Here is a 13,325-nt window from a genome sequence, read left to right on the forward strand (position 1 = left end):
TTTATTATTTGATAGTTAAAATATGCCGGATGAATGTCTGGCACTTTATGTGGAACAACTAAGCCCAGGTTTGTCTGTCAAAAGCATTGTTGTGGTGAGAAGTCTACTATTTCATTTTAAAAAAATCACTACAACCCTGTACAAGTAAGAGATTAATTAAGACTGATCTGTATTTGTCCGGATTACATATTGACTTCAAATATTTACCACTCAAAATGGGAATATTGTGAGAAACTAATGCTCAATAAGAGGCACCCAATCATTGCAACCCAGAAGTAAAAGTAATATTAAGCAACCTAATTTCTTCATACTGACTACCTAAAAATATAACCAAAAATAACACATAAAATAATATTAACAGATTCAACAGAAGACAACGTGCTTTTTGGGGGGCATTGTAATGTAAAACATATTAAAAAGTTGTGAACTTCTTGCAGAGCATCTCTTTAACATTTTATAGTTTTGCTTTGCATACTGAAGTCTGACGCTTTACCCATTTACTTTGCAGTAAAGCTCAGATTGGAGGGTCTGTGAATATCAGTTTGTAACTTTCAAATTTAATCAACTATTGAGTTTTGGATAAGTCAGTCTTACCCATGAAAATGATTCGATTTAAACTGTTCTATTGTAGATTTGTTTGTATGTTTTGAGTTGCTGCATTGCAGAGGGTAACCCTATAACCCAATACTTAAGAGTTTTGCTACTCTGATCAGATTCCCTGTCCCTGCTGATGAAAAGGCCACAGCATGATGCTGCTGCCACCTTGTTTCAGAGTCAAGATGGTGTGTTCAAGTTGATGTTGCCTATGGCAATCACTGCAAAGAAAATCTTAAACAGACAAGAACAACTTTTTTCCACAAGGCTTGTGGCAACTGCGATCTGAAATTGTCATGGCAGTCTTCTGCCAATGGCTTTCTTCAAATCAACAGATTGTCCCATCTTAGCTATGAAAATCTGCACCTCCTCCAGAGATACCAAGGGTCCTCTTCGTTGCTTTGTAAATTTCTCTTTTTGACAGGCCTGTGTGTTAAGCTGGAGAGTCTTGGTGGGTGTTGGGTCGTGTCCTACTCTTTCCATATTTGGATGATCAATAAACTGAACAGTACTCCTTATTATGCCCAAAGCTTAGGATATTGTTCTGTAACTTAACCCAACAGTTTAATCCCTAAAAGCTTTATCTGCTAAATGCTGGCACACTTTTTTTAAAAAACGTATAATTTTCATTTAATCTCACAATTATGTGCTCGTTTTTCTTTGCACACCAAATAAATCTTAATCACATATCCTTAGGGTTGCGGTAGTAGCGTGACACAATTTAAAATAAGTTTCACAGCGTCCACACCAACTTGTCAAACAACCCATGAGCATGTTTTTCGAGGAAAACTGATACTGGTCTTTCATTGGTTCAGCGCTGCGACAAAGGGGCGGGACTAGAACGACCTCAGAGTGTGATTGGTCAACTGGCGTGTAACTCATCGAGTTCAGACTTCACCTTCAAAGTTCCCAAGTTGGTTGGAAAGAGACTGAACAGCCTGCTGTATCTCTCACATTCTCCGGGGTCTGGAGTAAAGTTCCCCAACACGGTAAGATAAGAACAACCTGAATTTTAATGTTTCCTACTCATTTTCTGTTGTTTGTTTATGTTAGCCTCTAAAGAGCAGTTGTACATTATTCTTCCTCACACGGCACCGCCTACGTCGTTTCACGTTTTCCTGGTCGCTCGCTTCAAAAGGAAAACTTGTTTGTAATGTTTTGATGTTACAGCATTAGAGGAACAATATGGCTACTTTTGGTATTCATCCAGTATGTTGAAATTATGCAAGTCTTTGTCACATTCCAAAAAATATCCTCGGTTTTTTTTTTTTTTTTAGCTTTTATTCAACTTGAGCCATCCTCTGTTGACATTTCCTGTCTCGTCCGCACATTCAGACTATTATATTTGCGTATTATGAATGCATATCGTGGCTGCTTTGCATTGGAGCCTCTACGCACAAGTTATTTTAGTGTTTGCTTCGCTGCTACCCTTAAAGACACATCCTGTTGTGTCGTTTAATCCCTTGACCTTTTTTGGTCATTTATTTTCCCAGGAGAGTTTCAGATGAGATCCAGCGCTGCGACAGTTGATGTGTTTGTATGTTTTATTCAAAGGGAAAAATAAATATTTTGTCATCTGTGCATATAATGCACGTAAGGGAAAACATTGAGTTATGTTTATTTGAAGAAGTAAAGGGACGTCAGACGGAGCTGGGAGTTTACTGAAAAGCAAAAGGAAGGCTCCTTCTGTATATAGGGAATACATTTGAGTTTTAACTCTTGGAACTCTAGAATAAATATGCATTTTCTCCGAAAAGCATCAAGCTTTATGGTGCATGTAATCCTTTTAAAACTGTCCTTAGACTAAACTGCTGCTTCTCTTGCATTCCCTGTGGCAATCTTCTGCATGCCCCCCCCCTTCTTTTCTGTCTCTAGTCAATCTCATAGCAGCTAAATTTAGCTGCCATCTATTTAAACCATTCCACTATATGCTCCACAATGCTCCTTGTGGGGCCCGAGGCTAGATCCGGCAGACTTCTCTCGGGAGGAACTGGATTAGGAGACCTAAATTGCGCTGGGAGGAAATTGAATTTGGGGAATGAAGTGTGTCATTATCCTGCCATTGTGGGCATAAGTGAGGTGTCTCTGCATTTATAGATCACAGTCGGATGACGTGGGTTAAAGAAATGACTGTGTAAAATAACAATATTCTTTTAGAATGTAATCTGAGCGCTCTCTGTTGAAATCCTATTCCCTCCGTGTTCTTAAAAATACGGCGGACATTTAAATTGCGCTGCTTGGAAGACGTCTATTGAACAAACCAATCACTTTGAAACGAAAGGCGTCTTTAGCCTCCATCTTCAGAGCACTGCAGGCCTTAGTTACCCGAGTCTGTGCCAAAACATTTCTGTGCTAGTCAAAAGCCAGGGTGCCCACAAGGCCTCCTGTGCTCACAAACTACTAATGAAGAACTGAATTCTCCTAAAGCAATAAGACTTCCTGCACACACACACACACACACACACACACACACGCACACACGCACACACACACAGGCCCAGTTTTGCTAAATGTTTGTAACACTTTACAGTAGGTTCTATGTTAGTAGAATGGGTGAGGCCGAATAGCAAAGGCTGGCATCCAAATCCTTCGCTTGTGTAAACAGATGTAAATGTCTTAAAGCTGCAGGCCGCACAGGGATTGTCCTACTTGTCGATTATTTTCATTTTGTAGCTCGGCAGTTTGTTTATGAATAATATTAATACACAAAGTGAGATCTTCTGTAGGCTATGAGAAGTAAACGAAGAATCTGAAGTGACACCTCTTCAGACAGGCTTTCTGCCCTTTTGTTTTTAATAAATCATATTTTAATTGTTTGATTGCTTGCGCGCACGCGCACACACACACACACACACACACTGTTTTCCTATCTTAACATTTTGTTGTTAATCCATTCACTCTTACAGATGTGTTTGTGTATTAGGATACCACTGAAAAGTTCATTTATTTCAGTTCTGCATCAGTGCAGCATGGCATGGAGGCATTGTGGTTCAGCTGAGGTGCTCAGGAAGCCCAGGTTGCTTTGATGCTTTGCTTCAGGTCATCTCCATTGTGGCTTCTGGTTTCTCTCATCTTCCTCTTGACGATGCCTCAGAGATTCTCTGTTCTCATATCTACAGTTAACTTAAGTTTTGCACTGTCCTTTTCCTTCCAATCAATTTTCCATTAACACATTGGACATTTGTTGCAATCCATTTTATTTTACAGAAAAAGATGTTTGGGTGTTTAAAGATGCTACAGCTAAGTTGCATGTTTCCCAGATGGATGGTAAACAGTGTTAGAATGACAGGTCAGCAGTCTTCCCCATAATTCTGGACAAAAAAAATGCTTTAGCCTTTTTTTCCCTAAATTTACCTTATGTTCTATTTTCTGAGAACACACGGAAATATAACTTATTTTCTTCATTAAATTTACTATATAAATGCTGAAAAAGATATCGTGTAATGTGAGTATACAATTGTCACTTTTTCAGTTAATTACTAATTTGATCATTTTTCAACTTCCACCTGTTAATGAATATTGGATCTAAACAAAAATCAGATCCCAGCTTTACCAAATACCAGGTTATATGTTTGGAAAAGGTAGTGTTTAGGAAATGTTTCAACAAACAGGAACACTGCCCTTTTTTAAGGCACTTTGAAAGTGGAAATTCTGAGTCACTGATGCCCAGAGAAAATGTTATCATTTCATTGTTACCAAAAAAAGCTTATCAAATGAGAGTCGTGCATTAAATACTTCCCTTAGCAACTGTCTAGTCAGGTTTCTGTGTGGTTAACTGTTGAGTTTGTCTTAACAAAAAAAACCTCCTGAACGTCTCTCACCTTTTGGGCTGAAAATCGCTTCATCAAATGTTCTGTTGTAGACAGAACAGAATTGCTCCTCATGTTCAAAGTGGAGTACAGAGTGAGGGAAGAGGTCAAATGAGAAGCTACAATCATTTTCACAGCAGGTGTAATGATCCAGTGGCACAAAAACACCCACGCTGACTCCTGAGATTTGCATAATGTCTTACTGTAGAGAAAAATTACCTCTTATTTTCATGAATGCGATTCACATTTGCCTAAAGAATCAGAAGAAATGGACTTTACATTATTAGCATCTAAGAAGAAATGTTTTTTTAAAGCTCCCTTTGTGGAGATGTATTTGCTCAACGTTCAAGCCGACTCATTCTCAGAGCTACTTACTTTTTTATTTATTTTTTTGCAGTAAAAACTTTTGTGTTTTCCAAGGACACACATTTGTGCCAAGACTGGCCAAACTCTTATTTCCAGGTTATTTTTCTTCATCACTCCTGTAAAAGTGAAATGGGGGGGGGAAAGACCCGGTTATCATTAATGTCACAGCTGCCATATAACTCTTGACCAGAGGAATGCAATCTCAAGGTTACCATCAGGCTGTTTTTAAAATGATTTTTTTTCCTGTAGAGGAGAGCTAATAAAAGTTTTGACATTATATATATATATATATATATATATATATATATATATATATATATATATATAAAAAGTCAAGGTTCCTGTGCTGGCTTGGAAATTTTTTTTAACTTTTTTACAGATCTAAATAAGGATAGAAGAAGAAAACGGTGTACGGAAAAACACTTGTGTTGCCAGATTTTATTGTCTTTTCATATCATTGAAACGTCTGAATATTTATTATTACATATTTTTGTCGCCATTTTGTCTGTCTATCCATCAACTGCTTGAATTTGTAGGTTTTTAGACGGAGCGTTCTACGAGTAATACACATCTCAAAAGGTATCAAATTTGAATGTGCAGGAAATCTGTTCGGTGTTCATGTCTCACCATGTTTTTGTCAGTAAGTAGAGCGGGCCAGCTTCTTCTTGTACCTACAAGTGGAGGGAGAAAAGCTGAACTCCTGACACATTAAGAAACAGAAGAGCACAGTTTTTCCTCACTCTCCACTCGCTTCATTTCGTGGAACTATTACTAATCACGACATTTGTTTTCAATGCCGGTGTTGTGTTGCAGGAGACGGGCGAAGCCTCTGGGGGGTCATGTCTGGGGCCGGTGCTGCCAACAACAGTTGGACCATCCTCACATCTGAGGTATAATCACTTTGAAATGTTAAGCAGTCGTGTGTGACCTTATTAAACATGTCTCCGGAAAAAAAAAAAAACAGAGCTTTGTCCCAGTTTGTTTCTCTTTCAGGTCACCTGAATATGAATTAGGTTTGTGTCATAATGTTTATAAAACATTTTTAATGTGAAAGTTGTAAAAAGAAAAAAACAGAGGGACATTCTGTGTTATTAATTATGTCAGTAAAATGTTACTTACTGTCAATAGAAATGGTTCCTGAATATTAAATTCACCTTTTAACATGGCAATTTTTTGATGGGTCTTTAATCAAGTGGTAATGACTCTGTCTCCGTCGTCATAGGAGACAGTTGCTGAAACCCTGAGGCCCCTTGCAGAGGGAACAAAGCAGCATGAAGAAAGCCACACATCTGCCACAGGTCTAGTTACAGTATGCCTTATTTATGTGACCTTTTTCTTCATGTCCCACAAAAACATTAATGGGTTTCTGAGGTGTACAGTATATTGGTGAAATGTTAGGTTTTCACCAAACCTGACATTGGATCATTTGTTGATCCTGGTTTTCACCAGGGGACACAGGATCAACAAATGAACCAGGATCAACAAATGAACTGATCCCTCATTTCCTCCCATAGCTTAGATTAAAATCTGAAAAGTAGACCCTGATAAGTCCAGTCAATTTTTTCACAGATTTTTAACTGCTTCAGTTATTAGAGAATCTGATTAACCTGGAATAGTTTTTCTGTCATTACTCTCTAGAAGATAAAGTGATTGAGATGTATAAAAACTTTTTAAAAATAAATAAAATAAAATAAATGTTTTTCTTATTAGAGAATTAGAAACGTGACTAAAGAAAAGGTTTGAACAACCCAAAATGTTTAATCTTTTAACCCTAACTCTCCTTCCCCATAAAATCCTTTGTTTCTTCCTTTGTCTAAAATCACTTCACTAAAACGCTTCTAGTAGCCATCTACCAATCTCAGAGGACAGTGTGTCCTGCTCCTCGCTTTCGGCCATGAGATGCTTAAAGTTTTTCTTGCAAATGCGCAGCCTGTTGGTGACCTTGCAGTGTCTTGTGACATCAGGATCTGCCCAAGACTTTCTTACTTTTTCATTTTCAGGAGATTTGTGGTGAATTCATTGGTATGTGTTGGGTCATTGTCATGCTGCAGGGTCTGGTTCTACTTCAGCGTTAATATTTTTACAGATGTTCTTGCATTTTCCTCAGGCAGCTCTGATGATAAGTATAATTTATAATGGTTTCTGTGATGATAAGATGGTGCAGCAAAGCATCGTGTAAACACAACGTGGTTCTGCAATCTTTTAGTTGAGGGCTCTGTTTTATTTTATTGCCTCAGTCTTTTTATATAAACACATTTCCCGCTCTTTAATGATGATAAAGAACAGTCAAACTGTGTTCTACTTGAACATCAGTTTCCTCTTGTTAATAAAACTAAAGCCATATCCACAATCACTTTGGTCAAAGGTTCTTGAGGTGCCAAAGTTTTACAACAGACTGAATGGTTCCCTTTCAAGAACTGACTGTTAGGAAATGTTGAACTGCTGCTTTAAATGCTTTAAATGCTTCCTCTGCTTTAAATGCTTCCTCTGTTTTCTTGATGAACCAGGACCAGGAGAGAGAAATCAGCCTCCAAATAGCGCAGAGTCTGCAGAAGAAAGACTCCCAGAGGAGGGTTACCGAGTAAGACACCATAACTCATAACACCGTATTATCCTACAGTATCGTGTGCAATGTCCTCTAGCTTTATTTCTATGCATTTCTAACCAGCCGGTAATCATCTTCTGATGCTTCCTATTCAATAATATTCCCGTTTAGAGGGTCACTTATTTTTATTTTGTTCACTACCCACTGACTCGCGAGTTTCAAACTTTTTAAAAACAATAATTCTTTCCTCTAGGTTTCTGAAGATCAAAATGCAGATTCCAACTCAAATCCTCCATCTGTGGATGCCTCTGGCACCTTGGACCACGGTGACGTTGAGAGCAAAGCTGAGGCACCGACGAGGTCTTCCCCTGACCCGGATTCGTCCTCTGACTCCTACACCCTCCTGACGTCTTCCCTGGACGGGCCCCCAGTCTCACTGCTCAGCACAGAGACTCTTGGAGGTGCAGAGTTTTCACCGGCAGAAGAGGAACTTCGACTAGAAGAAACGCTTCATCTGCAAAATAAAGAGGAGCCACACCAAGAGGGACAGCAGTCAGGTAAGTGTTGCTGTGGTGGAAGTTATCCACCACAGCTATTTGCAACTGCCTGTTTATATTAAATTTCTACTGGAATGCTGCAACCTTTTGGACAAATCAAATGTACCTATGACTACCTGTTTCATTTTATTTATTTATTTTTCTTATTCAAATTTTAGTTTTTCAAAGAATACATAATTCCAGGAACTCTAACAAGGTTCCTGAAGTCTTTGAAAGAAAAACGGGCCCACAGCATCACAGATCCTAGATCATACTCAACAGTGAGCAAGAATTGCTTTTACTACTTCCAGCTGAATAAAGGACTAAACTGCTTTGTTGAAAATGACCATAAGTTCATTGTCCTCCAGTGACCTCTCCAGTCACATGATCTCAGCCTAAGGGAGAAAGTTTGGATGTGATAAAACATCCACAGGAGATTCACATTATAGATGTTCAGCTGACAAATCTGCAGCAACTGTGTGATGCCATCATGTCAGTATGAAACAAAATCTCTTACTAATGTTTCCAACATCCCGTTGAGTCCATGTCACAAAGAATGAAGGCAGTTCCAATGGTAAAAGCGTGAGCAATCCTTTCGACATGGCATACGTAATAATAAAGTGGCAGTTTGTATCTCATATCAAAGTTGAGTTTCAGCGTCTGAAGATTTTGTAGTTTGCAGTAAAGCACAGAAACTTAATTTAACAGGTGTCTAAATGTAGCCTCCTTAAAGATTCCTTTCTGTTGTCTGTTTAGGAATTGGTGAAAGGACAGAGGAGGGAGAGTCGGTGGAGAGGAGAAGAAAGTCTCTCCTGGAGCAGATCGGAAGAAAAGAAGAGGAGGAAGAAGAAGTGGAAGAAGAATTTCAGGTGCCCCAGCGAGAGAATGACGGCGTGTTCTCTCTTAACAAATGCATCCTGGCTGCTCTCATTCTGTTGGGGCTCGGCACCGTCTTTTTCTCTGGTGAGCATCACCCATGAACCTGTTGCTATGGTGTTTTAGACTTGTGTCTGATGTCAGAAGCAATGACTAACGAGACTAAAGGAGGCTCTGAGACTGAGGTGTATTGTGCCTGCAGGTGTCTTCATGGACTTCGATGAGGGTAGGTTGTTTTAGTCCTATTGTGTGTGCATCTAAGTAAAGTAATTCAGCTTTTCTTGGCCACGACATGTTTGTGAACATGCACGCAGAATTAAAGGACTTTGCATGGGATGCTTCTTAAAATTCACTTTAAAAGTCGGTTTTGCTTTTCCTTTTGTTTTGGAAGAGGGATGTTTGTTTTATCCGAACATTGATATTAAAATGACGCATAAATTAACCACACTGAATTGTAAAGGATCTTGGACCCTTCATGTCATGCTTATTGGCAAAAGGACTTTAAAAAATTGTATACAATTTCAGGTAAAAAAAACAAACAAGAAAAACATGTATATGTGAAGACTTAGCCTACAGAAAAACAAGATTTGCACATTTTTATCCAGAAATTTGCAGACTGCCCTCTTTTCCCCATTTTAGGAAACTTGATGTTGGATTGGTAACTTTGGGGTTGAGGGGTTATTACTTGTGCAAGTTGGCTTGTTTGCTAAACCTGTGGTGCTTATTTAACAGTAGTCATCCACATTGACTTGACACTTTCCATAATGATTTGCAGAGGGTGACTATACAACAAGGGAACTGAAGGATACGGAAGCACCAGGGGAGCAGGTTAGACGGATGCTCTCCTTCTCTGTTTTTATTGGCGTCACTTTTAATCGCTTTTATCCAATATCAACAACTTGCATTCTCTAACATCATAAAGGTCATAAATAATTACTTTTGAAAACGCTAGCATTTTCTGGGCTGTGCTTGTTGGAAGACCAACATGGGCAGCCTTGAATAGCAGCAGTTCACCTCAAACTTCTGCTTCCTTAGAAATATTTTCGAGATGACAAGACTGTTTTTCTCTGTTTGCGATTTGACAGGAGTGGCTTAGTCCCGAAGCAGCTCCAGGTTTAGATCACAACAGCTCTGAGCTCCTGAATAAGTTAGCTGAAGGGAACCAGCAGATTTCTGCACTACAAGCTCAGCTTCAGGTGTGACTCCATTCTGTCCAGTGCTTCATTTCTCCTTAGTTCATTTTATTTATATATGTGTAAAACAAATGTGTCTTTGCGTAAATGTGTCAGCGAGTGCATAACATGCTCATGGGAGCTTCTTTACCTTTCCTTTTTTTTTTTCCTTCCAACCAGGCACAGAAAGAGGAGCTAAAAGTAGCCAAGGAGCAGGCAGCAGAGGGAGAGGAGCAGCGGCTGCTCTGGGAGGAGGTGGAGAAGGAAAACAGTAGGTTGAAGACAGAGATTGCATCTCTCCCTGTCCTTCAGAAAGAGAACGCCAGGATGAAGAAAGAGCTGGAGTCTGTCCCGGCCCTACAGAAAGAGCTAGAAACCCTGAGATCCACTGTGACAAACTTAAAACTCTCCCCAGGTACAAGAGTTAGGAGGTGAAGGGGATTAGTTACTAAAAACAGGAAGGGAAAGCAGAGCAAGTTTAGTCTTTCTTTTACTTTTCTTGCGGACTTTGTGTTGCTTTATTGTCTTTGGTGTCTCTTCCAGCAGCCAGTGATGCTGATCAGGCCGCCATGAAACACTCTACATCACCACCTAGTGACCAAACAGAAGATGGCAGGCAGGATTCAGTTGGACCACCTGGAAAACAGCCATGGAAGACTTGGGGAGATCAGAAGCAGAAGAAAGATCCAAATAAGGTTAAATATGAAATAAATGACAAAAAACAGCAGAAGGAGAAAGATAAGTCTGTTAGGAAGGAAGGAGATGGAAAAGAGCTCAAAAAGGGAGATAAAATGGAGTGGAAGAAGGGAAAACATGAGCATGGGAAGCTTGAGAAGGACAAAGATAAGCCAGTTAAGCAAAAGAGGCAAAGTGATGAGGCAAGTGCTTGGAAGCAGAAAGAATTAAAGAAAGAGAAGGGAGGAAGAGGAGATGATGGTAGAACCTTGGAGGACAAGGAAGGTAGGACAAAGTGGAAGGAAGACAGAGATCGGAAAAAGGGAAACATTGAGAAAGTACATGAACGTAAAGAATGGACAGGTAAGGAGAAAGGGGAGTGGCAAGGAGGAAAACATCGCGATGAGAAGCTGAAGGGAGAGATGGAGTGGAAGAAAGGGAAACATGGAGGCAAAGAAAAGCAGGAGAGAAAAGATTGGAAGGAGAAAGGAGATAAAAAAGACCCTGAGTGGAAGGATAAGATTGGTAAGGAAGGGAAAGGAAAGGGTGAGAGGAAGCAGTGGGACAACAGCAAAAGCCAGGGTAAAAGGACAGGGACGGATGAGAGGAAAAAGTGGAATGAGTATGAGAGGAAGAGCAAAAACGGGAAAGAAGAGAAGAAATTCAAGAGGAAGGACGAGACTTCGGAACAGTTTAAGATCAAAGAGATGAAACTGAAAGAGAAAAAGCACCATGTAGACTGGGGAAAAGACCAGTCACACTCCCTGAAAAAGAAAAACGACGAACATGAATTTCCAGGGAACCATGGCCACAAGGAGGAGCACTTGTATGGTGAGCGAAAGCCCCATCACACCCACCCCAAGCCCTCCGTAGGACAACCAGAATACTGGCTCCAACAGAGACAACGCCTCCAACACGACCCCAAACCACCGCAGCAGTGCGACACGCTGGAGACCTGCGCCCAGGCGGAGGGGCTCCTCCCTGTCCCGTTATCAGACTTCGAATCTGTACTGCAAACCTATCTGACCAAGATGGAGGAGGCCGGAGTAGATGGATCCAAAACATCGGAGCTCAGAAAGATCGCCTTGGAGTTCTTCAAGGATGGGATGTTTGTGCACAACCAGAGGAGCTTCCAGGACTTTGTGGACGATCTGGCGGATATTTTGGAAGACATGGTGGAGGATGGCGACGAGGAAGATAGTGACCTGGAGGATGAAATGGAAGGGTTTGAAAAGGAAGTCCTGAAAATGTTTTCACTCCCAGGAGGCAGGGAGAAGGAGAAGAGGATTAAAGGTGAATGGAGGAAGGAGAACGGACAAGAACGTGGCTGATTATGATTGGATAGGCTGGAGGACACACTTTCTTTAGGACCACAATTATTTCAATGTGATTATCAGGCAGTCAACCAGCCCTTCTTTGTGCCACTTCCATCTGTTAATACATTTCGCTAAACTTTAAAATGTTACTCTTGCTCATATATTCACTGTATCGCACAGGCTGGCCAAGCTTACAAGTTTTAATGATTTTAACATCTACAGACTGATATTTTTGCCTATCCAGCTTTGCAAATAGCTCAAGACACACCTGTTTGGATGGAGAGCATCTGTTGACATTCATTTCCAATTCCCAAACAAGATCCTCAATCGGATTTAAACGTGGAGTTTCTAAGATGCTTTGATCTAAATCATTTCTTGTGGGTCCGGCTGTACGTCAATAGGGTCATTCTGCTTCAAGGTGAACTTCCATCTGCTGCCTATACATGTTTTTTTTTTTTCCAGAATTGCACTGCATCTCTTTCCCCGTCATCTCAGACCAGTTTTCTTTCCCTGCTGAATCAGGCAGCCCCACACCATGATACTGCCACCACCAATTATGTTCATGGTGTTTTCGGTCTTTTCCTAAACATGATTTTGCATGTGTGTCAAAAAGTTATGTTTTGGTTTCATCTTAGCAGGGCTCCACATGTTTGCTGTGTCCTCTACGTGGCTTTTTGTAATCTGTACACTGAACTTAAGGTTTGCTTTCAAACATTGCTCTCTTCATTCAGTAACGTCTTTAAAATCAAAAGTTTTCATATCGAGATACTTCATATTATGTAAATATATCCAAAAATGCATTTGAATATCTTGTTTAGTAATGTTAAAACTTAAACCTGCTGGAGCAGTTTGGATGTTTTGAACTTAGTTTCTAGAATTATATTTTTTTTATTTATTATTATTTAAACACTTCCTGCTCATACAGCACTGTGCACTGTTAATGTTTACTAAAGCTCCACTTATTGGAGATACAGGTTGTCATATTTCTTCATCACTGTTTTGTGGGTTACTAAACCATTGATATTAAAGCAGGCTTCAACATGGGTTACTAAAGAAAGTTGGATATTAATTTATGTTTGAGAATTTGGCATTGATTTGTATTGTTTGTAAATGTTGCATCCAACTTGTTTTGCATAGAAAAGTATTTAATTGTGTTCTTACAACAGGCATTGTGTGGAAAACAAATGTTGGGCACTTAAGGTACAGGCATGTTCAGCAAGTTTGCTTGTTTTTATGTCTTTAATTTAAATAGGTTGTGTTACTTTAAAATTTGTGTTAATATCTGTATGTTTGCACACTTTCTCGCTGTGGTTCTTTTTGTCATGTGGTGAATTTGAGTTTGGATGTTTCTTGTTGCTTCTATAACGTCAAAGAAAATAAACTTTTTTTTGTGATCTTTGGGTTTTAACTCATCAGTTAAAATAATTTCTCCACGG

General features: G+C 39.7%; 1 protein-coding gene across 5 annotated transcripts; it reads left to right on the top strand.

Moving 5' to 3' along the window:
• Positions 1-1,439: 1,439 nt before the first annotated feature.
• pbxip1b (pre-B-cell leukemia homeobox interacting protein 1b) lies at positions 1,440-13,283 on the top strand. Of its 5 annotated transcripts, none has more exons than XM_008431709.2 (11): positions 1,440-1,583; positions 5,583-5,659; positions 5,992-6,067; positions 7,277-7,350; positions 7,568-7,871; positions 8,607-8,813; positions 8,929-8,952; positions 9,502-9,554; positions 9,812-9,922; positions 10,079-10,313; positions 10,442-13,283. In XM_008431709.2, the coding sequence occupies exons 2-11, from the start codon at positions 5,609-5,611 to the stop codon at positions 11,902-11,904; spliced, it is 2,598 nt and encodes an 865-aa protein (XP_008429931.1). In that variant the 5' UTR covers positions 1,440-1,583; positions 5,583-5,608; the 3' UTR covers positions 11,905-13,283. The 5 variants fall into 5 exon arrangements, with proteins under 5 accessions (XP_008429931.1, XP_008429932.1, XP_008429933.1 ...); XM_008431710.2 differs by having other exon boundaries at positions 10,445-13,283; XM_008431711.2 differs by having other exon boundaries at positions 10,079-10,169.
• Positions 13,284-13,325: the final 42 nt, after the last annotated feature.

This window comes from Poecilia reticulata, chromosome 16 (assembly GCF_904066995.2).
Source record: "Poecilia reticulata chromosome 16, P_reticulata-male-v2, whole genome shotgun sequence".
NCBI classification, from domain to species: Eukaryota; Metazoa; Chordata; class Actinopteri; order Cyprinodontiformes; family Poeciliidae; genus Poecilia; species Poecilia reticulata.

Bases quoted from the DNA above. Each gene is read 5' to 3' on its own strand.
- pbxip1b (XM_008431709.2), top strand. From the start codon at position 5,609: ATGTCTGGGGCCGGTGCTGCCAACAACAGTTGGACCATCCTCACATCT. The intron at 5,660-5,991 runs GTATAATCACTT...CCGTCGTCATAG, and splicing joins GGACCATCCTCACATCTGAG to GAGACAGTTGCTGAAACCCT. The intron at 10,314-10,441 runs GTACAAGAGTTA...TGTCTCTTCCAG, and splicing joins AAACTTAAAACTCTCCCCAG to CAGCCAGTGATGCTGATCAG.